The sequence below is a fragment of the Anoplolepis gracilipes genome, chromosome 17 (genome assembly GCF_047496725.1).
Source record: "Anoplolepis gracilipes chromosome 17, ASM4749672v1, whole genome shotgun sequence".
Taxonomy (NCBI): Eukaryota; Metazoa; Arthropoda; class Insecta; order Hymenoptera; family Formicidae; genus Anoplolepis; species Anoplolepis gracilipes.
Window position 1 is genome coordinate 2,697,895 of NC_132986.1, and position 26,074 is coordinate 2,723,968.

At 42.4% G+C, this 26,074-nt stretch overlaps 2 protein-coding genes across 6 annotated transcripts in view; one reads left to right on the forward strand and one right to left on the reverse strand.

Moving 5' to 3' along the window:
* The first annotated feature begins 18 nt into the window (after positions 1-18).
* On the forward strand, positions 19-7,457 carry LOC140675296 (uncharacterized). The gene is made up of 4 exons (XM_072909645.1): positions 19-1,790; positions 2,308-4,851; positions 5,211-6,036; positions 6,157-7,457. The coding sequence occupies exons 1-4, from the start codon at positions 1,059-1,061 to the stop codon at positions 7,374-7,376; spliced, it is 5,322 nt and encodes a 1,773-aa protein (XP_072765746.1). The 5' UTR covers positions 19-1,058; the 3' UTR covers positions 7,377-7,457.
* A 2,647-nt stretch (positions 7,458-10,104) lies between these two features.
* Positions 10,105-26,074, reverse strand: part of LOC140675283 (uncharacterized) — a 32,672-nt gene continuing 16,702 nt past the window's right edge. The window contains exons 6-11 of one of the 5 annotated variants that reach the window (XM_072909616.1): positions 22,552-22,634; positions 22,276-22,406; positions 21,203-21,368; positions 17,004-17,073; positions 14,683-14,923; positions 12,251-12,390 (exon numbers count right to left, since the gene is read on the reverse strand). In XM_072909616.1, coding sequence (XP_072765717.1) covers positions 14,731-14,923; positions 17,004-17,073; positions 21,203-21,368; positions 22,276-22,406; positions 22,552-22,634 — 643 coding nt within the window. In that variant the 3' untranslated portion in view covers positions 12,251-12,390; positions 14,683-14,730. The other 4 variants (XM_072909613.1, XM_072909614.1, XM_072909615.1 and 1 more) reach the window with 4 other exon arrangements.

Sequence of the window (26,074 nt, forward strand, 5' to 3'; positions counted from 1 at the left end):
ATATATATATATATACATACATATATATATATATATATATATATATATATAGTTTATATGATTATATTACAGCCGTGACACACATACGCGCGCGCGGATATGTGTATGCGTGTTTATATATGTATATACACGTACATATATATATATATCTATATTTTTACGTGTAGATATTTTTTGGTAACTTGTTACAATAATCTGATTAGATCAGTTAAGTATATACATATACATATATATATATATATATATATATATATATATATATATAAAAAAAGATATATGCGTTGTAAATAAAAAGTAAATAATTTTTGCGTGGAAGCTAATCAAAAAAATTTTGTTACCGTTACAACGACCGATTACAGCATTTTCCGATTATTGGAATACAGTTTCCGGTTCCGCTTGTATCCAATTTTTTGGAAACTGTTTGAAACTACAATACTTGATTTCCGTTATCGTTACATTGTACATAACTCGGTTACTCGACTAAGGAAACGTTGATATTATTACAATAAAAAACAGATTGTGTATTTGGCTTTACTTTATACATACTTGTGTATTTATAATATTTATTACATTTTTCATATGTTGATGTAATAAAGTTTTAGGTATACTTTATATTTTTATCGCTCCTGTACATTCCTCTTATCGTTAAGAAGAAGCGTATAAATTCTTTTTTATATCTTATGTCTCAAATATGTCACAACTCGTTTCGAAAAATATAAAGTATCGCAGGAGCTATATACATGGTTTTTTTCAGGACACCCGATCGATACTTTTTGTTTTGGTTTTGGGCTGTCAAAATCGACCAAACATTTCTTTTGACAGCCGTCCTTTCTCTCCTACAACAAATCACATTTCGATCATCCTCGTAAATCTACAAGTGTCTAAAGCAATCTCACAAGACATAAAAATTTAATAAATCTCTCGTAAATTTCCTTCATCTATTTTTATGGGAAAGAAATTTCATGTTTGTACGGATCAGTTGAAATAATGTATGAAGACCGCGAGATTTCAACAGAAATAAATCTTGGACGTTAGGTTGGACGTAAAGTTAAAAGATAATGGAGAATATCGGCGAAGGTGACGTAGATCGAATCGAAGGAAAAGAGAAGATTTCATCTCGCTACGATTTCGGGAAACGATGGCATCGCTTTCGAGTTCTCACGTCGCGTTCGTTCATTCTTCGGGGTTCTTGCGCGATGAGCGATCCTCGGTTTAAGTTCAGAAGCCGCGGGCGACAAGCAGCACCGTGTTCGATCATGGCTATCGCTTACGGATATCTATTCGAGCCAAAGCAGTGGACGAGGGATCACGTGGACCAGGTGCTCGAGCACGGTGACAGATTGTTCCGGACAAGCGCCGCGAGGGCGCGATTGAAGGACGACGAGTACTTGAGGACGGACCGAGTGCACAACGAGTTCTACATCGGTCTCTACAAGATTTTGGTCGGCATCGAGGATAGCGGTATCCACGGCAATCTCTTGAGTGGGTCCATCGGTTGCACCGATCTCGCCCAGGGTCTGCATAAGTTTCTACGGGACAATGATTCTGGAGTGATCACCGCGCAGGGTAGTTCCGTCGCTGTCTGGCGACAATCTCCTGATGGCAAAAGTTTTCTGTATTACGACCCGGCATCATGCGATGAGACCGGGTTGCATCGTCCCGGCGGTGCGGCCTGCCTGATAAGATTTAAATGCTTAGATGATCTGCACGATCATCTGCTGAAGAATCTGGATCTGCGCTACGACTCTCGATATTGCATCGACAAAGTTATCGTGCTACGCGTTACAGAGGTAATGATAACAGCAGTTGTTTTTTTTTTTTTTTTACTTTGAGGCTGATTTACAGACTGTCTCTAAAAGCTTTCTGATGTCTTTTTAATAGCAGATTCTTAACTAATTTGAAAAGATAATTTTTCTTTAATGAAAATGTCAAGGCATTAATATTTTCCAAGTAATTATAAATAATTTTACAAGTGATTGAAAAAGAAGAGCTTTTCGAGAAAGTTTTTATTAAAATATACTTTATCGAATTAAAAAATTAACAAAGCGTTCTTCAGTCAATTTCAGATAGAACTTACTTTAATAGAATTTTAATTTAAGATTCAGTTGCAAAGATTTATGATGGGAAAATGATGACTTTTCTTGATATATTCGCTAAAGAAAAATCAATTGCAAACTGATGAGAAAAGTTGCAATTAAAAAAATATTCAGGGGTTTCAGAATATATATGCTATATATTTTTCCCTTACGTAAGAATAAAAATAATTACGCAGAGAAGGTTCGAATAAAATATTGTAGAAAAATACAGGTCGGTCGCGGTTTTATCGATCGTTTACCCGATGGTCTCCCAGTAATCCGGAAGAGCATGTTACGATCCACCGATCTGCTTGACGAATACAAGACGGATTGCACTAAGCCGGTACCTAAAGACGACAAGTCACACGCACTCGCGAGGATACGCAGGGAGCCGTTGTCGATCGCTATCTCGAATTACAGCATCGATCGTTGGTTCGCCGCGGAACCACTGGTGAGACGGAATGATTTTGACACCGGCTATTCCTACGACGACATGCGTGTCAACGTGCCGTCCACGTTCAGAGAGTTACCCGGAAAAATGGCGATTCTTCACGGTTTGACTCACGAAGGCAGCGAGATCTACAAGGGTAAAGGTGGCCAGAACGTGGCCAATTGCGGGGCAGCTATTGCCGTGAAGAAGGTTTATCCGGTAAAAGCGTGGATGAGGTCGAAGCTAGATGAGATTTTGACGCTCGGTGATTCACTCTATACTAGCGTCAAGTTGGAAAAGCCAATGATAAAGACGATGACGGCTGCTGATTTGAATGACATGAGGCTCCAAGTGAATGATCGAAGATTCGTGATAGACGTGGATCTAATCACTGTGATCGGCACACTCAGCTCCAAGATTCCGTCGGTGTTAAACCTGAAACAGGCGGTGGAAGAGTTTTTTTTGGTAAACAAAGAAGGTATAATCGAAACCACGTCCATGGCGGTGGCAATCTGGAGTCAGGACGATTGTTACTATCTGTTTGATCCTCGACCTTGCGATACCGTCGGCATCAGAATCGCGGAGAGGGAAAGAAAGGAGGAAACCACACCGAGGGATAAGGATGCAGGAAATTGCTGTGTGATTCAATTTCCCGATGTCGGTTCGTTGACCACGCTGCTTTTGAAGAACGTCGATCCGGCGAAGAAGAACGACCGGTTCACAATCAGACACGTCGCGATCGCGGACGACGTGGCCGGCGCTCGACCTTGGAACGAATTTCAGCCCGGCGTGGAAGGTAAAACGTGGGTGTTGCGCGGCGAAATTTCCAACGAGGACGAGTCGTTCGAAGAGGAAAATCAGGGACTTCAGGGTCTCGCTATGCCGGTGGTAGCTCTAGTGAGCGCGTGGGAAACTCCACCGGCGAAGTGGACTAGTGAGACTGTCGACGAGGCTGTCAAAGAGGGCGATGCTTATTACAACTGGTACAAACCTGCCGAAACGGAAGAGGAAACCGAGAGGCCGCTTCTCATTCAAGATCTGAAAAAGAACTTGTACTTCAAGAATCGAAAAGTGACCATCGATCTGGAGGAAGCGGCGGTTATCGGCAATCTATTGGCGTCAGATGACTCCGAGTTACTCAATTTGGAGAAAGGACTACGTCGGTTCTTCGAGGATAAACAGTACGGAATAGTCGAGGTGGGGCGACTCTCGGTGGCAGTATGGAAAGTCAAGGAAGAAGTGAAAGACAAGGACAAGGAAACGTTTTATTACTACTTTGATCCAAATCCTCGGAATAAGCTAGGCCAATTGCCAGCGGAGAGAGACGAAGAGGATTCTGCCTGCGTGGTGCGTACATTGGATCTTTCGACGTTGGCGAATCTCATCAAGAAGAACGCAGGGGAGGATCTCAAAGATAACGATTTCATGATACACGAGTTAAAGAACGTCTCTATTGGCACGTCAATGACAGATGAGGAGATCGAAGCGGATAAACGAATACCGATTATGCCGGATCTGAATAACTATTCTAGTTTGGGCGACACCGGCGCTCTACTTCTGGGTTCCATCGAGCAAGGAAATGAAACGGTCTTCCGAAGGCAAACGAGAGACAAACAGCAGGCTGCAAACTCTTTGACGGCCTTGGCCATGACTAAACTCTACAATCCTCATTTGTGGTATCGCGAGCTTGTGGACGACATCCTGAAGATCGGCGACAAACTCACGGTCGAGAATCTAGTAAATCTGCCCGAAGCGGAGGCTGAGGAGGAATCGCCCAGGAATTATCTTCTCCCGTCGGAGATTCCGGAGGATTTCACCATAGGTGTCAATCGAATATCGATTGGCCTTGAAGAAGAGTCCATCGGCGGGAAAACGGCAGACGTGACGAGATTGCTGGAGCAGTTCTTCGAGGGAAACACGATGGGAGTGTTTCGTCAGGGTAACGTTATGATGCCGATTTGGAAGGAGGGCGATATGTACTTCACTATGGATCCTAGAGGCAGAAATGCTCGCGGCCAACCCGGAAACAAGGATGGAGCCGCGGCGGTGATGTGGTTCACCGACATCCCCTCGTTGGCTGGCGTCCTTGGAGAAGTCGCCCAACAAGGCGACGATTTCCTCATCGACGCCGTCACGGTCGAGAATGCGTACGAGACGCGAGTAGCCGAGGCACAGCGAGTCAAAAAGACCACCTCCGCGGAGGACCTATGGCACCACTTTCCCAAACTCGACGACGGTGTCTGGAGCATCGACGGCAACGTCACGATGACGGACGAGAGGTTCGACGAAGCAAATCGTGGTAGACAGAGCGCGGCCGTTGCCGCGATAGCCGTCGTCTTTTCTAAGGTGTCTTTATACGCACTTAATCTCTTTTTCTCGAATTTTTTTAAAAATTTGACGCGATAAAATATTTTTTAAAGAAGCAATTTACAGTTTAAAAAATATATAATAATTTATAATAATATTATAATTTACAGTTTAACAAAAAAAAAACACACAGGAAAGAGAAATAATTATTTCCCGTTAGTTTTTTTTATCATTGAATGACTATTTCAATTGCTTCATCATATTCAATATTAAAAGAAATAACTCTTTCAGAAAAAGTTATTTTTGTGTTGAACTGTACAATTAACGATAATTATGTTAATCGATTGAAGAAGAAAATAGAGATTAAGTCAAAAAATGTACGTGAAAAATAAATTAAGGTCTATCAACCGAGAAACTGGACGCCGTCCGTACTTGATGAAATTATCATCACCGGCGACAAACTGCATTCGAAATGCGTTGAGCGACTGGGCGTGGATTTTGTGCCCCTGGTGAATGAGATTATCAGCGAATTCTTCTTATCCAGTCGACGCATCGCTCTAACGATCAAGGACTGCGTTCAAGCGGGAAATCTTATGGGGAGACCGCCCAAGATTCAGGATCTGCGAACCGGTATCGACAGGTTCTTCGACAAGTACAACGCCGGCGCGCTGATAACTCCAGGAAATCGAAATATCGCCATATGGAAGATCGACAAGGCATACTATGCTTTGATACCCGACTGGTCTATCGTTGTGGACGAAACCGCGACGACGATACCGCGAGTATTCAGATTTAGGGACGCGAGTCTCCTCGTAGAGTATCTTGTGCGTCACCTGGGGACGGTGGACGACTATCAGATCACCGCGATCGACGTATCAGACCGGGATAAACCGGAGAGACTCGATCCCAGTCCGGCGATCCGACCGGCAAATCTGCCACCTTTGAACGCTTACAAAAAACTGCCAGGTGAGGCGCGGGCGATCTTGCGTGGCAGCTACCATCAGGGCGACGAAGTCTTCCCCGAAGTACTGCGCGGTCGACAAACGGCGGCGAATTGCGTCGTCGCGCTTGGAATGTCGATCGTAAAGAGCCCCGTCACCTGGACGAAGAAAACCATGGACGAGATTTTAGCAATCGGCAGCGCTGTTCATCGGGAGACGAAGAAGACGAGACCGATCAAGTCAAGGTTGAGACCGAAGGATATTATCAGAGTTTTCTATGTCGGTGAGTTTTTTCTTCTCATGATTATTGAATATATCGATTGGTAGTTTGATATAATTTCTTGAGTATTTATTTCTGATAGCAGTTGATGTAAAATTTTATTCTTGTAACATTGTTTTCAAGGTGTCAACGTGTTGACTGCTGACACCGAGCCCAACACTGTAAACGGTCTAGTAGTCGCGCCTCTCGATACGGAAGAGGAAAAGAAAAAAGGACAAGAGGAGAAAACAAAGATCGAAAAAGACAAGATAAATGAGATTCGACGAGAACGACCGTCATCTCCGATTTTACTCGAGGAAGGTCTACGGAAATTCTTCCAGAATAATCGTGCTGGCATTCTAGTGATCGATCGCAACATGTTCGCCATTTGGAAGGATTTGGGCATCTACTTCATGTATGATCCTAGAGCGAGAAGCGATCAGGGTCTGCCAGATCCCCGTGGAACCTCGTGCACGATGTGGTTCGCCTGCATGGAACCCCTGTACGACGCAATTTTCGCAAACATCGATCCGCGCGAGAGATACGGGACTTTTGAGATGTGTCGAGTGATCGCAAAGACTGTCGTGATAGAGCCCTTGCCGTGTCCAGCTGGTTTTCGGCTTTACTTAGACCGGAGTTCGTCACTCGTGCCGATCATCTCCGCGAAGAATATCGCTACGTTGGACGTGGAGCCGTTGAACCAGTTCACCGTCGTAGATGAAGAGCTTGATGTTCTACGTGGCAGCTTACATATGTATCATCGCGTTTTCAACTTGAGGAACAGAGGTAACCAGAGCACGGCGATTGCAGCGGTTGCCATTGTAGTCGGATTGCTACACGTGCCGTCCACGTGGACGCCCGAACTGATCGACGCTGTGCTTAAATACGGCGATTCGCTGTACTCGGATAGCGCACGTTGTTCTCGCGCAAACGTCAGGAATCTCTCACCCAGCGAGCTGCTCACAGTGTTCATCGTGGGCGATCTCCGGGCCACCATCCACGTTCACAATCACACCGTCGCGGGGATACTACATACCTTCGACCTCTCCGAGGCACTTGCTATGTTTTTCCGCGCGAATTGCGCCGGAATACTCCATACGACCAATCTAGCGGTAGCCGTGATGCAGCATTACGGTAAATTCTACATGTTTGATCCGTGCGCGAGAAACGATCGAGGCAGACCTGCCAACGACGGGACCGCCTGTGTATACAGATGCAACAGTGTCGCGAAACTGGCCGGAATCTTTGTGGCTAACTGCAATCTTAAACGGCCAAATGTGTACACTCTGAATGCGATCAACGTATTAAATTTACATTTCTTCTCGGATGCACGAGACGTTTGTCCACCCAAGTGCAAACAGTGATTTTTTGTTAAGCTTGTTTAAGTGGTTGCAATTCAAGACTCGTCAATCCGCGTGACACTTTCTGAAAGAATATTCATGATTCGGATGAAAAAAAAATTTGAAATAAAAATCTCTCCTAATACTCTGCAACCGAAAGACAAATAAATGGGAAACGGGGAAAGAAGTAATACACGCGGCCGAACAACGTTCTCAAAGTGCTAATTTTATTTATAGGTTTTCTTTATGACACAAATCACTTTTAGCATCTACATGAGTAGGAGTACAGGCTATACGAGAATGAATTTGATACAGATCACTTATTAATGTAAATACAATGTTCCTTTTTCTTCTCAATTACACGCTATCAACCTAAATACTTAGAAAACACTGTACAACGCAGCTGAGAACTGTCGATTGATACTTTACAATATAGTACAACCACTCCTCTGAAGCGAGACACGAGCACCGAATCAGGACAGGTCGGCTCGAGCGGACCTTGGTCATTCGCTCGTCATCGTGGAAAGGGAGTTGTCGTTTTCTAGCGTACTTTGCGAGCGCATCTCGATACTGTCTCCTCTCGAGCGGACTGTAGGCCATATCGAGCGAATTTGTCCGCCGAGGATTATTTACTCTGCGTCCGACAGATACGTCTCTTTATCTCTCTCTCTCTCTCTCTCTCTCTCTCTCTCTCTCTCCTTTGTTTCTCCCTAATATACGCGAAGACGCTTTCGCATCTCTGAGCAGTCCACTGCCGAATCCTATGCGACGTTGTCTCGTTTCTAGGAAAGTGAAATGGGAGGGAGGAGAGGCGCGAGCGGACATCCTTTTCCTTGAAAAGTTTCGCGAATTCTCACTTCCGAGGATTGTCTGTCTTCGAAGAGACTGCTCGCGTCATCCTCCTCACCGTCGCATACAAGCACGCATACAATATTCAAATATCGCACGACTGCGAGTCTTGTTTTCTCATAGTAGTGGCTACGTCTGTCAGTACAACCAGTAGTAGTGATAGGTCTTCGTCGTCTCTTTTCCTCTCGTACTCGTCTCTCGTGAGACGTCGCTGGTCGTCCTTGCCCCGTACTTGTTCGAATAGTAAACGGGTAGATAGGTGGGAAGGTAAATAGGTAGGTAGATACTTCGGTTTCTCGATCGAACATTTTTGTATACACAAAAATTCATGTTAAATTCAAAAGTTTAATATATAGTGTGTGTATATATATATATATATATATATATATATATATATATAAATCTATTTTCTCGTTTCGTTTCCGACTCGATAACGTAAAGAGATCAAAATGAGACTTGCGTTACATTTGCAAGAAAGTTTGTATTAAATGCTGCTTTCAGTCTATGCAACGAGTTCGACCGACAAACGAAGAAAACGAAAAAAAAAAAAAAAAAAAAAAATGAAAGAGGAGGGATAGGTGAAGTTAAGAGGGCGAACAAAAAGGACGGGGGGGAGGAAGGACATTTTCGCGTCGATGTGCCTGACGCTTCACGACTGACAGAACAATTCGAATAAATCGTAATGTTAAAAAAAAAAAAAAAACCGATATGCGTATTATCATTAATATTGGCATGATGTTGTTATGGCACGTTTAGTTTTGCTGCTATACTCAGCGACGCGTTTTTACAGTCGCGGTCTTCGCCGTGTACGGACGTACGTACACCGTGCGATTCAGTCGGATGAAAAAAAAGAAAAGGAAAAAAAGAACACATTGCGGAAGGAAAAGTAAAGAGAAAAAAGAAAATATTTTCACCGACGTTCGCATACACTCGCGTCAACGTCAACGCTTCTGTTTCGTGGCACGCAAACGCGCGCGATCTCGACACTCTTTCGTTGGCACCTCCATTGCACTTTCCCATGCGTAGCAACAAATGCACCTTATAAAACATATTTTTTTTTTTTTTTATGTACAAGAGAGAAACTGTGCACTCCCCCTGAAATAAACGCTCGCAGAACAATTGTTGTAAAGGGCCCATTATGCTGCGCTTTTCCTCTTTTGGCTGGTAATATAATAAAAGATTAAAATTGCACCGAAAAATGTCGCACAACGAAACAGAATTAAATCTCTAAAACAATGTGTTGCGATTATAATATATTCAACATCTCAAAATTGTGCGATCCAAGATTCTTAAAAATATTATCGCGAATGAGCTCTGTCGCAAAAAATATTTAAAAAGACCTTCTTTTTCATAATGTAAAATGAAATATCGAATCCACAAATTCTAGACATAAAATTGAATTTATCAAATATTTAATCAATAAAAAAATAAAAAATTTAAAATACTAGCAGTCTCAATAGTAAAATGTGCACAAATAAAATAGATAATCTTTTATCGCACAATTAACAACATCTATTTTATTTAAAACGTCCGCTATTGTTAGTTTTTTTTTTTTTAGAACAATAACTCGCATCTTGAAGTATTTGTTTACTTTACCATTCATTATCAAAGAGGCCTTTTTGTTTATATTTGTATCACGGTAAACAAGATATTTAATAATGTACATTAAAGAAAAAAACATCGATAGTTGCTGATAAAAATGTAACATTATTTTGTATATAACAAAAATGGTGCATTATTTTAATATTCGCAAAATGTGAAATATAAAGGCAAGAAAGAAAAAATAAAAAGATAGCCGAATAAAATCTAAATTCTGTTTTACAAAAGGAATATAATACGATTTTTTTCTTAAAAATTCAATAATTCAATAATTGCCGAGAGATGCATGTGATTGTTCCAATAATAGAAGTTTTTTTTCTTAAAACGATTTTTGAAAGAGATATTTCTCTAAAGCGCAAATTACAAATTGATATTAGTCCTCAAGTCGGACGAACTTTTTAACCATACACGTCGCTATTTATGTTATGTTAGCACATAAGAGATAGGGAAAGGATGAGCAGAAATTATTCTCATAGAGAAAGAAACAGGAATACAAAAAAGAAATGAATTACGAGACAGGATTCCAAAACACGTCATTTTTTGAACACTAATCGCAAATGACTTAATAAGTCGCCTCGATCTTTGTACAAAAACTTGTGTCCGCGTTTCTCGATCCTTTGTTGTCTTCTCTCTGTTTCTTTTCCTATACATTTTTTTTTTTTATTTATCGCGGTTATTGTCTTTGTTCAGTCGAAAGTTTGTCGCACAAATTATCGATTAACGACTAAATTCACGAGAAAATCAAAAAATAAAGTGATCTCAAGTGATATTAAGTGATTGTGACAGTAAATATAATAATAGAGATTATTGGAGATATATAATATGTTTTATTTTATACGTATTATTAATATTAATACGTACAAATAATAACATTATTATATTTCGTAAAAAAGATTCACGCAAAAGAGATTTATAATATAAAATTATACCAATCGCATTGCATTATTTCCAAGTGAATATTATGAACAAGAAAAAAGAATGTATGGAAGAAAGAAAAGTATTGAAGAAAAAACTATTAGAGTAGAAAGTGAGCAGGGATTCGAATTATTAAGGATATCTTACATGCTAATCAACCGCACTGTGTATAGACTTTTAAAAAAATAACAAATTACATATACATGGATAGGTATTTCGACACCTATATATGAGAGATGAGGTCGAATAAACAAATGATAATAAAACGCATCGCGCATGCGACTTCCGTTCTGTTATTTTCTTTCTTTTTTTACGGCTCTCTCTCATTTTCTCTTCACCTTACGCTCTTAGCTACTTGTTCGCGATACAATTACTTTTCTAGAGTATAGTAGCTGGCACAGGAACATGACCTCTCAGTCATTGGCATCACAACGTAACAAGGACTACAAGCTGCGTCACGTGCACACCTCCTCGAGTTCATTCTTTTAGCCACATTATTAACTAGATGTGCACCTTTTGCTCCTCTCTAGCTTTGTACGCACGCACGCATACATATTCTCTCATGCTTACACATCTCGCTTACATCTTTTTCTCTTTGCCGAACGGGTGACTACAGCCAAATACTTGGTCCTGAGTATTTCTGTATCGTATTTGTTTTTATTCATTTTTTGTTACACATGTATATAATGTCTTAATTCTTATTCCCGACTTTGTATGTGTTTGGGACACTGGATGACCTGTACTTCGGCGAATGCATAAGAGCGAGACTATGCCAGGAGAAAACGACCGAAGGCAACACCATCATTCGTAATGACGAGGCGGCGATCGACGACTTCTCGTGCCCGGATCATTGACGATACTGCTCGTGCAGACCGCATCCGATTCCCATAAATGAAGCACGATCACCTACTATCATGAGCGATCCCTCGGACTATATTCGAATGTTTTTTGCAAGTACTAAAACTCTGGTCCCTCCTAATTAGATCGGCGAGGAAAATTTCCCTTTTGAAACTAAAGTGAAAAACTTTTCCGTGGTAATGGAAAAGTTTCTCTCACTCGCCAATCTCTCATCACCTCGTCATCCGACTTTCTCATCGCGCGCACACGTAGACGGACCCCGTAGATGACACCGCATGTAGCAACAGTTCGGTCATGTGGGTCCGGCCGGGGCTACGTGACGCTGATCGCCGGATTGGAGGGGCCCGAGGGCGCGGGCTCACTCTTTATACACTGTCCGGTCAGCTGATTCACGCTGAGCGGATTGTTGATGTCATGAGGATTCGTGCCGACGGGATTGCGATGGGGTGGCGGAGCTGGTTGCTGCGCCGCTGTCGTCACCGCTACTCCAGCCATCGCTGCTGCCGTTGCTGTCGTCGTAGGTTGATTATGTGACGATTGGCTCGTGTTCGACAGCGGCGGGGGCACCGGGGGCGTCAATGGACACGGGCACGGACTGGACAGACTCGAGGGTGATGGTAAGACCAGCGAAGGACTCGCCAGACTAGACAACGCGGACAGGCCCCCGGGACTGCTGAGAGACTCGTCTTCCTCGGGAGTTCCCGCCTCACCTACGCTGCCCAGATTGTCCTCCGAATGATCGTCCTCGGCTTCACCGTCAGCTTCACCGTCGCCGTCTCCTCCCTCCCCCATGTATCTGATACATTTCTTCTTACGTCTGCAAATAATGATCGGGAAATCGATTAATATGCACTCGTACAGGTAGCTTGGGGCTAACGACGTCAATAATATCAAGACGATTAATTTCCATCTGTGAGATCATTTACCAACAATAAGATATGACGAATATATGTTGCTAATTTTTTTTATTCGTATTTAGCAATTTTGTGAAACAAGATTGAAAATGCGAATATTTTTTGTAGAAAATTGCCAAAAGTTTCCGATAATCCATAATCATATTAAATTAACTTTCATTTGGTTATCAACACATCTCTGTCTTAATATTCGAAAATCCTCACTGTTGGAAATACATCAGTTAAAAAATATGTTATACATCTAGAGAATTGTTACGAACTAAAAAAAAACATGCCATCACTCATGTCATCACCGCAAAGTCAGACGCACAAATTTGCTTTTCTAGCTTCATCGACAAATTCATTGAAAATTGTCTCGCGCGTTTCTTCTCGTGCTCGATCTCTGCCAGAGTGAACGACGATCTTTGCGCGTCTGACTTTGGCGATGCTTGGATTGCTCGACACTGATCACTCGCTCGCAAATGCCATGCTCAAGAGATCCTTAGATGTAACAAGCATAACGTGTAAGATACACAATGTGGAAACGAAATAATAAAACTCAATCGAAATGCCATCAGGAGGGGGGGCATCTATTGAATCATTGATTGATTATCCGTAGATTGAGGATCCGACGAAAATTCGCACGGTTCCTCCTTCTTTCTTCACACGCGATGTGTGTCGATTTATCGATTTAAGACAGCCAATTTTTCAATTGTTAACGAGACGCATTAAAGCGGTATTATGTTACGTGGAACTTGGAATATATCGCGACCAATTGCAAAGTGCATTAAAAAGGAAAGTTTTTTTTTTTTTTTTTTTTGTTTTTTTCACAGTCGCGTGAACACAAAGATGGACATCGATAAAGTAGTAGATTCCGAGATGACGAGAGGAAGAGAGAGGCTTGTTTTTTGCTACTGCACAATTTTCATAAGTGAGCCCGTCCGACCTCGTCTAGAGAACTGCTTCGCAGTCGAGACGACATATTGCCGCTCTGCCATTGGCTCTCATTATTTATCTCTCAGCTGAATCAGTTAGTTTCTCGTCGGCCGTGCCGCCGAGAACGATCGGAGGATGCTAATTAAACTCGCAATCACACTTGTGTGAATTTTAAAGCGTTGCACAAAAGTTACGAAAGTTGAACTACTCCTTTTCGTGCGCGACAAAACGGACGGCATTCGAAAATTTCAGATTGGATTGCAACATATAGTATTATTTTAGACGCTGAAATAGTTGAAATAAATGTTACATTTATTCAAGAGTTGTAGAAACTCATATACATATATATTTTTTTTATTTTAATTTTCTCTCATAAATTCTTATATCACATTCTTTCAGATATCGAGAGACTAAAACAGACTTTTTCCTTTTATTTAACAGGAAATAATGCTTTGTATGGAGATAAAAATAGTTATTAAAAACATATTGCACTTCTTTGCAATCCATTCTGAGACTTTGAACAACACACGAAATTGTGCAAAATATCGATTTAAAAAATGCGATTCTACGCAGTCAGCCAGCGCAGTTCTTTTTCAAGGAAGTGCTTCGAGTGGTTATTCGCATTATATGTATATATAAAAATACGTTGTCCGTATAAAAATATTACAAAAGAAAAAAATGATCAGACATTAAAAGTAAAAAAAAAAAAAAAGAAAAAAAAAAAAAAGAAAAAAAGAAACACATCCGTACAACACAATCATCCGGATCTTAATCGTACGAACTCTGCCATGCTAAAAAAAATTAAAATGTATAAAAACCTTCTATATATGTCAAACAACGTTCCGAAATCTGAGCAAATAATTGTTATATGTATATGTGTATACGTAAATATATATATATGTATATAATATATAATATATGTATATATTATACAGACCAGCCATGCTAAGGGCAACACTGAATAAATTCTAACTAAACGAGAGGATAAATAAATAACAATAATAAGCTGTAAAGAGCCACAACAATGAGAAACAATGCGAGCATCACACGGGCCACCGTCGTGTCCCCCGCTATGGCGTCTTCTATCTTTTCACGATGACATCTCCAACGTTGAACTCTGCGCAAAACGTCCCCGTTCAGATACAAGGAAAAAAAAAGAGATTTTTAATATCTGCGCGGGGTACAACGAAATATCTTACATGTCTCTCTCGAACGACATGGCCGGGGGACCATAGCGAGAACCGACGAGGGCCCGTAGGTTTTCCAAAGTCGGGACTGACCACTGTTTAAGAAGAAGTGTTGCAGTAGAAGGGAGGCGATAGGCTTGACTAGAGATTAACATAAGTGGGTTCTTGCTGAGGCGAGGAGGCATTGGAGGCAGTGTTGGTGTTTGGCGGGGCGGCGGCTGTCCCCACCGTCCCCCCACCGCCTCCAGCCCCGACCCCTGCCCCCGCGCTACTTCCCACACCGTGATGGATTATGCTCGCGTGGATGCCCATCCCCGCTCCATGCTCCACTGGGCTGCCAAAACCAACCACCAGCCATTAAAGGGGCGCACTCTTGCTAAGACATATCGTCGACTTAATATCCCACCTCAATCTCGCACCCGTATCGTGTCGTCACCCACACGTACGTGTCTGTGTCGGGGAAGGGGGAGGAACCCGGATGTGTTACCGTTCTTTCAACTTTTCGTTCTTCGCGACAAGTGAAATGGGCAAAAACGGAGCCGGCGATCGCGCCAAGATATATATTTATTGCAATTTATATTTATTTATATTTATTTTTATATTTTATTTTAAAATACAACGAGGGAGAGGAAATGTAACTGTCATAGAATATTAATGTTTTTTTTTTTTTTTTTTTTTTTAATATATTATTTTATTTTATTTTATTTTTTATTATTACAAAATCAAACTTTTAATATTAGTGATAATATTTAAATGTCATGTAGACTTCATAGATTATTGTCAAGCCCGTTCGAATGAACTTGGAACTTCAGTAAGTGCAGAACGAAGAGAGACGGCGAAAGATATAGTGACGACGACTGTTGCATCGATCAGAAAATATGTCTCCCAAATATATTTGTATCAACGCGACGAATTTTGGAATTTATTTTGGCGCACCTTGATTACTCTACAATTTATCACGCGTTACACAATCCTTCAATATAATATCTTTCTCGGGTGATAACGCGTCCAACGATGAAGGCACAACGACAATTGATACAGGCGGTATTGTATTGTAAGTTACGTGCATTTAATGCAGAGTGCAATTAACTAAATCCAAATGCAACAAACTAAGTGCTTCCGGTATTCCAGTGAGGATCATTTTTTTTAGCCTTGATCCTGTGGCGGGACTAATAAAAAGCCAGAGGACAATCGTACAGTATAAATTTTACACGCTTCACGACACGAAAATTTTACATGTTTCTAAATTCATTCCCACATGCATGCGCGGGCGATGAGAGATTGGCAAAGACAATCGAGAGTATGCCAAAGATTATGTTCCCTCTCCCCCTTCCCCCCGCCCCTCAAATGACGCTCTCTCTCTCTCTCTTTCGACAAAGAAACTGTCTCTCTTTTCTCTCATCGTGCAAAAATTGTAAACGGAACCATCGACGGAATTTGTCCTCGCCCCTTTAATGAGGTCCATAAGATTCACAAACCCAGCCGAGAGTTGGGGCGTTTGGGCTACACCGTGACAATATTAAGGGCATAGTTAGTAACTATTCGACGCTAATAAAAAGGAGTGACTCGTGGACAAGTCACGAACAAACTACGAGAATAGTGCTAGTCAAAAAAAAATCGATATTTACAAGCCAAGTTGAACGTTGCATCTCGCACAACTGGAGAAGACAAATCGTGCTCGATTCTTTTTTTGATTTTCTATTTATTTATTTATTTTTTTTCCTTTTTTTTTTTTTTTTTTTTTTTGGAAGACACATTTTCTGTCAGCGCACAGTCTCTCTGTGCTCTTATTTCTCCTTGTTTATTTCCTCGTTCGTTTCTATACTACAAGTATTCCAGGGTAGGACCGTCACCGCGAACGCGAGTGGCCTTTGACGCGAGGCGACTCTGGAGGTACACCGTTTGGTTGCGTCTCCTCTCTTTCAAGTTCCACGGTAACATGTGGATGACGTGAACGAGGTCCGAGACCGACACGAGATGGTGAACATGAAGAATATTACGTAATTGTGATCGGTATCGTCGCGAGCTGATGTTGAAGAAAGTCTTTTATACGCGACCAAAAAAATTTATTTGGTAAAAACTTTTACAGCACTGATTATACCGTAAAATAATAAATTATTCGATCGTTATTAGCTGGAACAGTACGTTATTCGCGAAAGAACTCGGTATCTTGTTTTTCTCAAGTTTGTTTCATGAGTACCGTACCTTCTACTTTAGTCTCAACAGCGAATTGAAAAGGCAAAAAAGTAGTCGATAGACGTGACACTGTTAGGCCCAGATGGACTTGTGTAAGATTTAGCATATATTTACACGCGAATCGCGAAAGTGATAATCGCCGAAAGTGGTAATTCGACGGACTATAAGTCTCGTCGTTGGAGCGCGAGGTATAACAAGAGAAATCACTGCACACATACCTGCAGGGCTTACACCACTGGCTTTGTTGATCTAATCCGTACCTAGCGCGACATTTCTTCATGTTATTACCTAGAAAAGGGAAACAGAGCAGTGATTAGTACGATTAATCGTGGATTATCCGAGGAAGCGAGGGATTTTACTACTTAACGTATGCTACATTCTGTCAAAAGAATGACGTAGTTATTGACATTGACATTCCCCGTTGTGTATAAAAAATCAATTCGAAGTAATCTATTGTACAATCACGTGAGAAAAAAATAAGTGACAGGTAATGATATATATATATATATATATATATATATATATATATAATATATATGAATATATGTCAAGAGACAATCCGTGCGGGATTGTCGTGTATGCGATCGAATGTGATAATGAACATAATCTAGTTGGAGTAAATCGGTGCTTAAGTTTCGGCATTTAATATACTTATGCTTCGATGAATGCCAACTTAACGAATGTCAACTAAGTCATGCGTGTAACAGAACGGTGGTTACAACCCCTTGAAATTCGGGCGCGAATATCGATTATCGCGATATAAGAACAAAGACTTTTTCGAAATTTAATAGCTATACATGTTCGGTTTTGCAATAGATCACTTAAAAGATGGTAATCAAAATATTTATGTATATTTCCCACAATTTAAAAGCAACGAAACAGATTTGTTTGGCCTCGATTTCAAAGGGTTGTCGACGATCATATATATTGTAGGACCTTCGTCGAAGACGGTACATGTATAATATCGAATGTAACATGTTGAAGAGAATAGAGTCTGTGCAAAAATAGTTTAAACAAATGAAGAATTACAGCGGGTATAGCTGCGTAAAATTCTATCTCAAGTAACTTTGATATAGCGAGATCGACAGTCTTCAGGGAAGGACCCACACACACATATCAATATATGTAATATTGATAAAGATACGAACCGTCTATTTTGAAAGCGTAGTATAAATCCATTTTTGAAGATGTTTCCAATTCAGTCATAAAAAGAAATGCTGATGTAAACATTTTTTTTTTCTTGATATTAAATTTACGTTTAAATTTTCCAAAATAAACAACTCGTATCTTCGTTAAACGAATAATATGGCATGCAACGTTAACGTTAAAAAACGGTTTAAAAAACACGATCAAAGATCTACTCGTTTGAAATGTCGTGATTTGTATTATATAAACGCAAACTTCCGGAATATATCTAACAAAAAAAAAATATATATATATCAATTATGAATGTGAGCGCTCTATCGCACGAGCGCTAGTGAACGAAAATTTCGTATGTGGGAGTCGAGAATAAACTGAGTGATTCGATTAAACGAAAGTTACTGAGTGACGATAGAACGAAAATAATAAAATTAGAAAATCAAGAATCCAGGCAACATTGAAACGATCAAAGAAAAATAAACGTACGAATCGAGAATTAAAATATAAGAATGACAAAGTGATAGTGAAAAAAAAATAACAGAGAGAGAGAGAGAGAGAGAGAGAGGCAAAGATAAAAAAGGATGGGGGAATAAAGAGAGATGACGAAAGTGCAAGATAAGAATTTATTCAGAATTAGAGAAACAAAATTTCAAAGATAAAGACAAAGATGAGGAAAGAAATAGAGAAAGAGAAATAAAAAGATATAGAAAAAGGCTAATTGTAAGAGAAAATTAAACGCTCAGGATTGTCTGATTGCGGAGTAGGTCCCTGTAAAAATGCAAGATGGCCAGCGTCCCCAAAGTTGTATACGTAATTAATAATAAGATGCGTTGTGTCTGTCTCTGATGTATGTTGCGTGTCGTGTGCGAAATGTCAGGTGTTCCCGATGTGTAATGCAAATACATAGGCACGCACGTACTCTTCCACGATTTGTATAAAAAAAAATCATATGTATAATAGAGTCACATTGCATATATAAATATATTAACGTATATGCGTGTATATGTATATGTGTGAATAATATAATATAATATAGTCATATATAATCATATATATAATATATATAATAAAATATATCGACCCAAAACCCCTAAGACGGGGGGAAACATGCAACATAATGTAGTGTAGCAATATAAGAATGTATAATATAACAGTATATGTAATAATGAGTGGGGGGGGGGTGGAGGGGACAGGGGGCTCTCTTTTCGCTTATGACTGAGGGGGAGGGGGGATTGTAAGAATGTGTGGATGTGAGGCATGTGGGTACCTCCAGGATCACTGTTTGTGTCTTGTTTGCGCTTCCTCTTCTTAGTTCGGTTGGTATTTGCGCGGGAAGACCAGTCAGGGTACAGCTGCATGTGCAACTGTCTCTCCCGTCGCGCCAACTCATAATACTTGGCCTGTTCCTCTCGCCCTAGCGCGTGCCACTACCGAGAGAGAACCAAACACTTTTTTGTAATTGTGCATGAACCGTGTGTGTACGACTAAACAATATTTTTAATCAAGGAAAGAAAAAAAAAATTTACTAATGCTACTGCCGCCACCCTAATTGCGTGAAAAAAAAAATATTGCCTCAAAAGAGTCGAAGAGTTAGCTCGCTCTATTTAAAAATGTCTCATTTTACTCTTTATCGTTTTATTTTTATTATATTTTTTTTTTTGCGCAATCGTTGCCTCATAGCATTTCAGTAACACTGGGGTCCCTACTTTCCGTTTAAAGTGCTAGAAGAACAGCCTAAGGTTGTCCCCTCCCCCTCGGTCGCACCGCTATTCGTCGATATTATGATCGATAATTAACAACCTAAAGTATATAGGGTGTCTGATAGAGAACACGCTAGCGGATATAGAGAATGTTACTGTAGCACGCGTGAAAGAGTGAAAGGGTAGTGTCGGCACGGCTATACACTGAAGAAAACACGCTCCTTAAGGATTCCGTGCGCAGCTGGTGTACACTCTCGCGATCACTGAAAGATATATATATAAATAATCCTTAAGACAAATATTAATAATGTACTAATATAATTTCGACGCAAACAAACTCAAGCTTACTTATTACATCATTAATTTCACATTTATTTATTAAAATTGGAAGATTGAAAATATTTATAAATGTGTGCCATTAACCAGACAATTATTTTTTCATTATTAATGCTGGATAAGTCAATAATATTTCGTCTTCCTTTCGGCGCTATTGAGGCATTCATGTTTCGAACAAACAAAAAAAGCGCAAAACGTATCCTCCAGTGTATTTCCGTTCGTCACCTGCCCCAGTCCTTCTCCATATGAGTCACGCCACTGATTGTGAGACCTCAAAGGAGGTTGCGAGACTTGGTCACGAAAAGCCATCCAACTTCCCGAAAAAAATGCTCAGTTTCAGGTACACTATGTGGATGTTAATAGAAACGGAATAAGAGAAGGAAGACAGGAAGAGGAATGAAAATTTCCAAGGAAGCGAGACACATATTGTCGGCGGACAGTTTCTCGTTAAATCGCCGCGAGCGCGACTCGCGTCTTGGGAGGTAAGCGATTGCGAGCAGATGTCGTCCCGCGGCGAGAAATGGAGGAAAAAAAAAAAAAAAAAAAAAAAAAAAAGAGAAGAAAAAGCGAGGCCCCGGGCTCTACCAGACATCCCATACCTAAAGGCTTTGGTTTTCACTCTCGCTCTCGTTATCGCATCATCAGGTGACGTTAACTCGTCTCGTCACATTTCTTCTTGCTCACCGGAGAACGAATACCGCTTTAGGGAGTTTGGCCAGATAAAAAAAAAGAGAAATTGCGATCGCATGCCGCGCGAGAGTCCGCGTTGATTTTTTCACCGTGTCTTTTTTCGTTTCTTATATTTTTTTTTTTTTTATATTTTTTATTTTTTGAACTTGTCCGTTTTCCTTTTTCTTTTTCAATTCTCTGCTGCGCCACATTCCCCACAATCCCCACAGACAATCCAATCCAATTCAGTTTCGAAAAACGAAAAAAATATACATATATGCATATATATGTACATATATATAAAATATCCAAGAGAAATATATATATATATGTATGGATATATATATATATATACATATATATATATATTCTGTACGAAACAGAGTGAATGCCAGAAAACTATAAGAAATAAAAAAAAATGTATATAAAAAAAAAACGAAACGTACGAAAAAAAAGAAACGCACAGAGACTTTGATCGTTTCAATCAACCACTCTAGGTATATAGCAATTATTATTATATAATGAATTATTATTATTATAGGGCCTGCTGTTCTAGCACTGGAAAGTGGTACCTCCGGTGGGATCTGCGGAGCGCTCTTTCTTCCTCTTCTTCTTCTTGCTGCCATATCCGTAGTTATCCCTGGCACTCCAGCCAGGATATCGTTGCTGGTGCAGATGGCGTTCCTGCCTGGCCGCCTCATAATACCGCGCCTGTTCCTCCCGGCTTAGCGAGTGCCACTGCGTGTCATACCCCCAAAATTCAGATTCACAGTCTCGTGCACCGTACCCGGTTATTTCTTTCCCTCCCTCTTTCTCTCTCTTTCTCTTTCTCTGTCCCTTTCTCTCACTTATTTACCATTAGCGACAAAAGATAGACATGTCTATCATTGCCAAGAGACCCGCGAAAACTACCCTTCCCTTTTCGTGTGTCACAGTATTTTTTTTTTTTTTTCTATCAAGGCGAATCCGAGATTTCCTTAGATCCCACCTACAATGCTCTATTCGTACTGAGATACTACGTAGGTACGGTTAGTTAGCTCCGATTGGTAGCTCGGTAAACTATTTGCTCGATAAAAGCGTTAAGATGCATGCAGTACTCAGAATGAAAACTCTTCTGGAAATTTTTAACAGGCAAGATCAACATTTTCTCTTTCTTCATCAGTCCATCAGCAGAATGATACGGAATCAGAATCGTATTGTTATTCGATAAAAATATTCACTGTATTCAATTATATATTCAATTTACATAGAGGAAATCAAAGTTCTGATTATTAATTTATAAGCAAAATTTATCTTCAGCAGTTTAAAGTCTTCTGGATTAAGTTAAAGTTTACGATCGATAAAAAATTAAAAATAATACCTAAAATATTTTCAGAGACTTGTCTTTATATTAAGAGAGAATGTTGACTTTCGCATATCTTAATTATTCTTACATCAGAGCGTGATAATTTAATCTTATCGGAAGCTGCACACATTGAAAATGATACATTCTGTGTAAAGTAACGATTTATGAAACTAAATAATAAAACTGATACTTCGAATAAACATCGAGACATTGAGATTCGTTAGTAACTCTGATGTGGAATAATTTATACTTGAGAACTTGATATAAAAAATATAATTAAACTATAAGGTTTTTACTCACTCGTCTCCCTAATATTTGGTTGATCGCGGCGCTCTCCTTTAAGGTACACTCTGCCACAACTTTCGCCCTCATCTCCTTCATGTACAGCATGAACGCGTTCAAAGGCTTTTTTATATGGGGTTTCTTTTTATCTGTCAAAATCACAGCGTCGAGATCAAGTAAAGGCGATGAGAGAGCTTTAAATAAATAATAACTCGTACCGTCTAGAAGTGACATATCCATGTGTCACGCTACTGATTTTCTTTTTTACCTGCGCGTGAACCGCGTGATACTTACCTTGATTATTTTGCTGACCCGTATCCTGGGCCTTTGAGTTGTCCGTAGGTAACGACGTGGAGTTTTTCTGTTCTATCGTAGACCTGCAACACATATATAAAAAGAGATATTTAGCGCGTTAATTTTCCAATACATAAACATCCTTGTACAGCAATCGCGTGTACCGTTTGTTAAAGTAGGACTGTTTGGCCTCGGGATTCAGGGGTTCGGGTTTCGCACAGGACAAGGGGTAGGTCGGCGCGGTGTTCTGGGACAGCTGGTCAGTCAGGTTCGGCGTCGGCGCCGGCGTCGGCGTCGTCGTCGCGCCGTCAAAATACGGCGGCGCGGTTGGTGGCAACGTCAGCGGACTCCTGAGGAAGTTCTGCGGCAGCGGCCAGTTCATCTGCTGCCATATACGGTGCCGCGCCTCCACCATCGCCAGCAGCTGAACGAAACTCTGCTGTTGCTGCTGTTGCTGCTGCTGACTAGCGCCATACGGTGGGGGCGCGATGCCGCGCGGCGCGCTCAGACTCGACATCTGCATGAGGCTGCTCATGTAGAGCGCAGTCAAGAGCTTGTGATCCTCGGTTGGTAAACCGCCGGATTCGGCGGACTTGACGGCGTCCTGGAATATCGCCATGTTATCCTCGATCGCACTCTCCTCGGCCGCGAGAACGGCGTCCTTCTCCTCGTCGATCGACGCCTCCGATGCGATCTTGTCCCCGATCACTGGTCCGCTGTCGTCAGTGTCGTCCTTTTTGATCACCAAATTCAGCGGCTCCAGGCACTCGGCTGGCTCCATCGCCACATACGGGGCTGCCTCGTGTCTACTCGCGGGCACACCGCCGAGATGATCCAAATCGATCCATGGAACGATCCTAAACAATCTCGCTCTGTCGCGTACTCTAATTATATTGCAGGTATTATCACAGCAAATTATACCAAGCGAAACAACAAACTATCCGAGATATTCACTCTAGCGGAGAGGCACTAGTGGATAGTGGAGAGCCTTGACCTCATCTCGGATTCATGTTATTCTCCAATGTTAACACCTATCACAAGAGAAGCAACAGCGCTTCCGGGTAGATAATCTCGTTTCTGCTCCAGCCGTGCTTGGCCACTCGACAGTTTACACTCTCCTCTCATTCACATCCTCGTGTTCGCGTCGCGCTGTAGCGAGCGCGTGAAGCGGGGCTCCATAAACCGGTCACAGAGTTGTAAACAGCACGTACGCGGCGGTGGCGCACACGGCGACACTTACACGCCGTCCGTGGCGGTCCATCAGACGCTGCTGCTGACGGTGACTACGCGCATCCGGAAGATCCCGTGTTGTGACGTACGTAGCTGTAATCGGGTCTGTCGCACGTTGTCATCCGCACGTCGTCCGACGTGCCTGCTAACGGTACCATTATCGCTCTCGTCGCACCGTCGTTGTCCTTGTCGTTGTCGTTTTGCTTTTACATTAGCACACCCGCCCGCTCCCGCCCGCTCTCGTCTCGCTTTAACAGCGCCAGTCGTTGATGCGACTTCGTCGCCCGGCGATTCGTGCGGTGAAATGTCTCCAGGGGCGGCATCCCACGGTCACCCATTCGTCATATCTCTCTGTCTCTTTTTCCCTTCCGCCTCTCTCTATACGCCACCCTCTCTGCCTCTCTCTCTCTCTCTTTCTCTCTTTGCTCCCGCGTCTCCCCTCCGCCGCAGCTAAACCCCCCTGTATACCCAGCAAACACCCCTCCCCCCGCTCTTTCGTCTATCTCTCGTCCGACGCCAACGACTATAGCGCGCTCGTATCGCGAAAACGCACCCTCTCTCTCTCTCTCTCTCTCTCTCTCTCTCTCTCTCTCTCTCTCTCTCTCTCTCTCTCTCTCTCTCTCGTCACGATTTCCCGTTTGACGTTTGCACGCACGCACGAAAATTCTCCCGATTGACGCGTCAGCACCTCTGCTTTCCTCTCCTCGTATTTCTCTGCGACGAGTGTCTCTTTCGCGTATCCTCGCGCGTCGGATTCCTCTCCGTCTGTCTCTCTCCCCTCGCCTCTTCGCCGCGTCTCAAACGCGCCACGCTCGTTCCTGGCGTCAGCGGAATCACCACCGACCGGTGTTACGACGATTGATTATCGGCGAGTCTGGGGGCGGCCGGGGGAAGTTGCGCGAGGAGGAAGGGGGATGGCGGTGGTGCGGGATTGCGCGAGGATGGCATCATCGCGATTCATGGCTCTCGATCGGAGACACAACCCTACCATCCGCCGGCTCTGCAATTCTGAGAGCGTGTGGGGGGGACGCGGCGAATATCGCATTCTCCGTGGCCTTTCTCTCCTGCGTGCCGTTGCGACTCGTCCTTTTTATTTTTTTGGCGGGTTGTCGTGGCGTCGCTGTCGTCGACCACCGGTCAACCCTGGCTGTCCTGCTGCCACTCACCAACGATACGGCGAGCTGGCAGGACGGCGAAGCTTCTTAAGGGTCAGTCTTGGATCGTCAAAGGAACTTTGTTGTTCTTCCTCTAGATCCTAGCGTTTCCCGAACAAGGCCCTGGCCACGCGTGCAACTCTGTTCGATCAACAGAGCGGTGTGATCTTTGATGCCCGCACTTTCACGCTGACTCGATATTTAGACTGAATAAAAATTTAAAAACAAATTTTCTAATCCATCTCCGCGAAACACGATATTCGCCATTTATTCGCCATTTATTCGCCATTTATTCACCAATATTGAAAACATTCGATTTACCGCAAAGGGATTGTAGGAGACTCTTTGTGTCACTGATACGGCATTACTTTAATGGTTGCCTCCCCCTATCTCCGAAACGAGATAAACGTACAAATGCGTATCGCGCGAATGGAAAAGCGAGCGACGCTACCAGCAGCCTCGTGGATGCGTCGTCGATGGACCAGGACGCCGCGTCAGCTGGTCCTCCATGACATCTCGCACTTGCGCGCGACGTATATATGTAGAGAGCAGAGAGCGGCGAGTATCGCACGCGACCACGCGCCTTTGTGTGCCACCACCACGCGGGTGCGGGGAGGGCGATCGTCCCGGTACTAATGTAAATTAGAAATCTGTTTAAGAGGGTAATGATCAATACATAACTGGCGGCGTCGGCGGCGGCGACGGCGGCGGCGGCGGCGGCGGCGGCGGCGGCGGCAACGGCGGCGGCGTCGAGGCAGCAGGCGCAGACGCTGTGCGGAGAGAGTCATTCGATAAGTGTTATACACGCTCTCCCGACGACGTTGATGGGAAGGGTAAAGAGAAGAGTGCACGAGGGTAGATCGGGACGTGCTACCCCCTACGGTCGTCGCGTCGTAACTATCCGTATCTCACCCCCGACGTGACGCGACGCGACGCTTCCTTATCAGCAGACGCGCTATGCTGGTACATGACCACCCCGATCTTGTAGTTGTCAGCGCTATTCAGGCATTATTATCGATCGCCGGCCCGTTCTCGTTTCATGGGGTGAGAATCCGTTGAATCCGTTGAGCTAAATCGGCATGCGATCATGGGGTGGTCAGGAAGATCCTCGCAGGGTGCCATCCGGAGGATAATCGGTC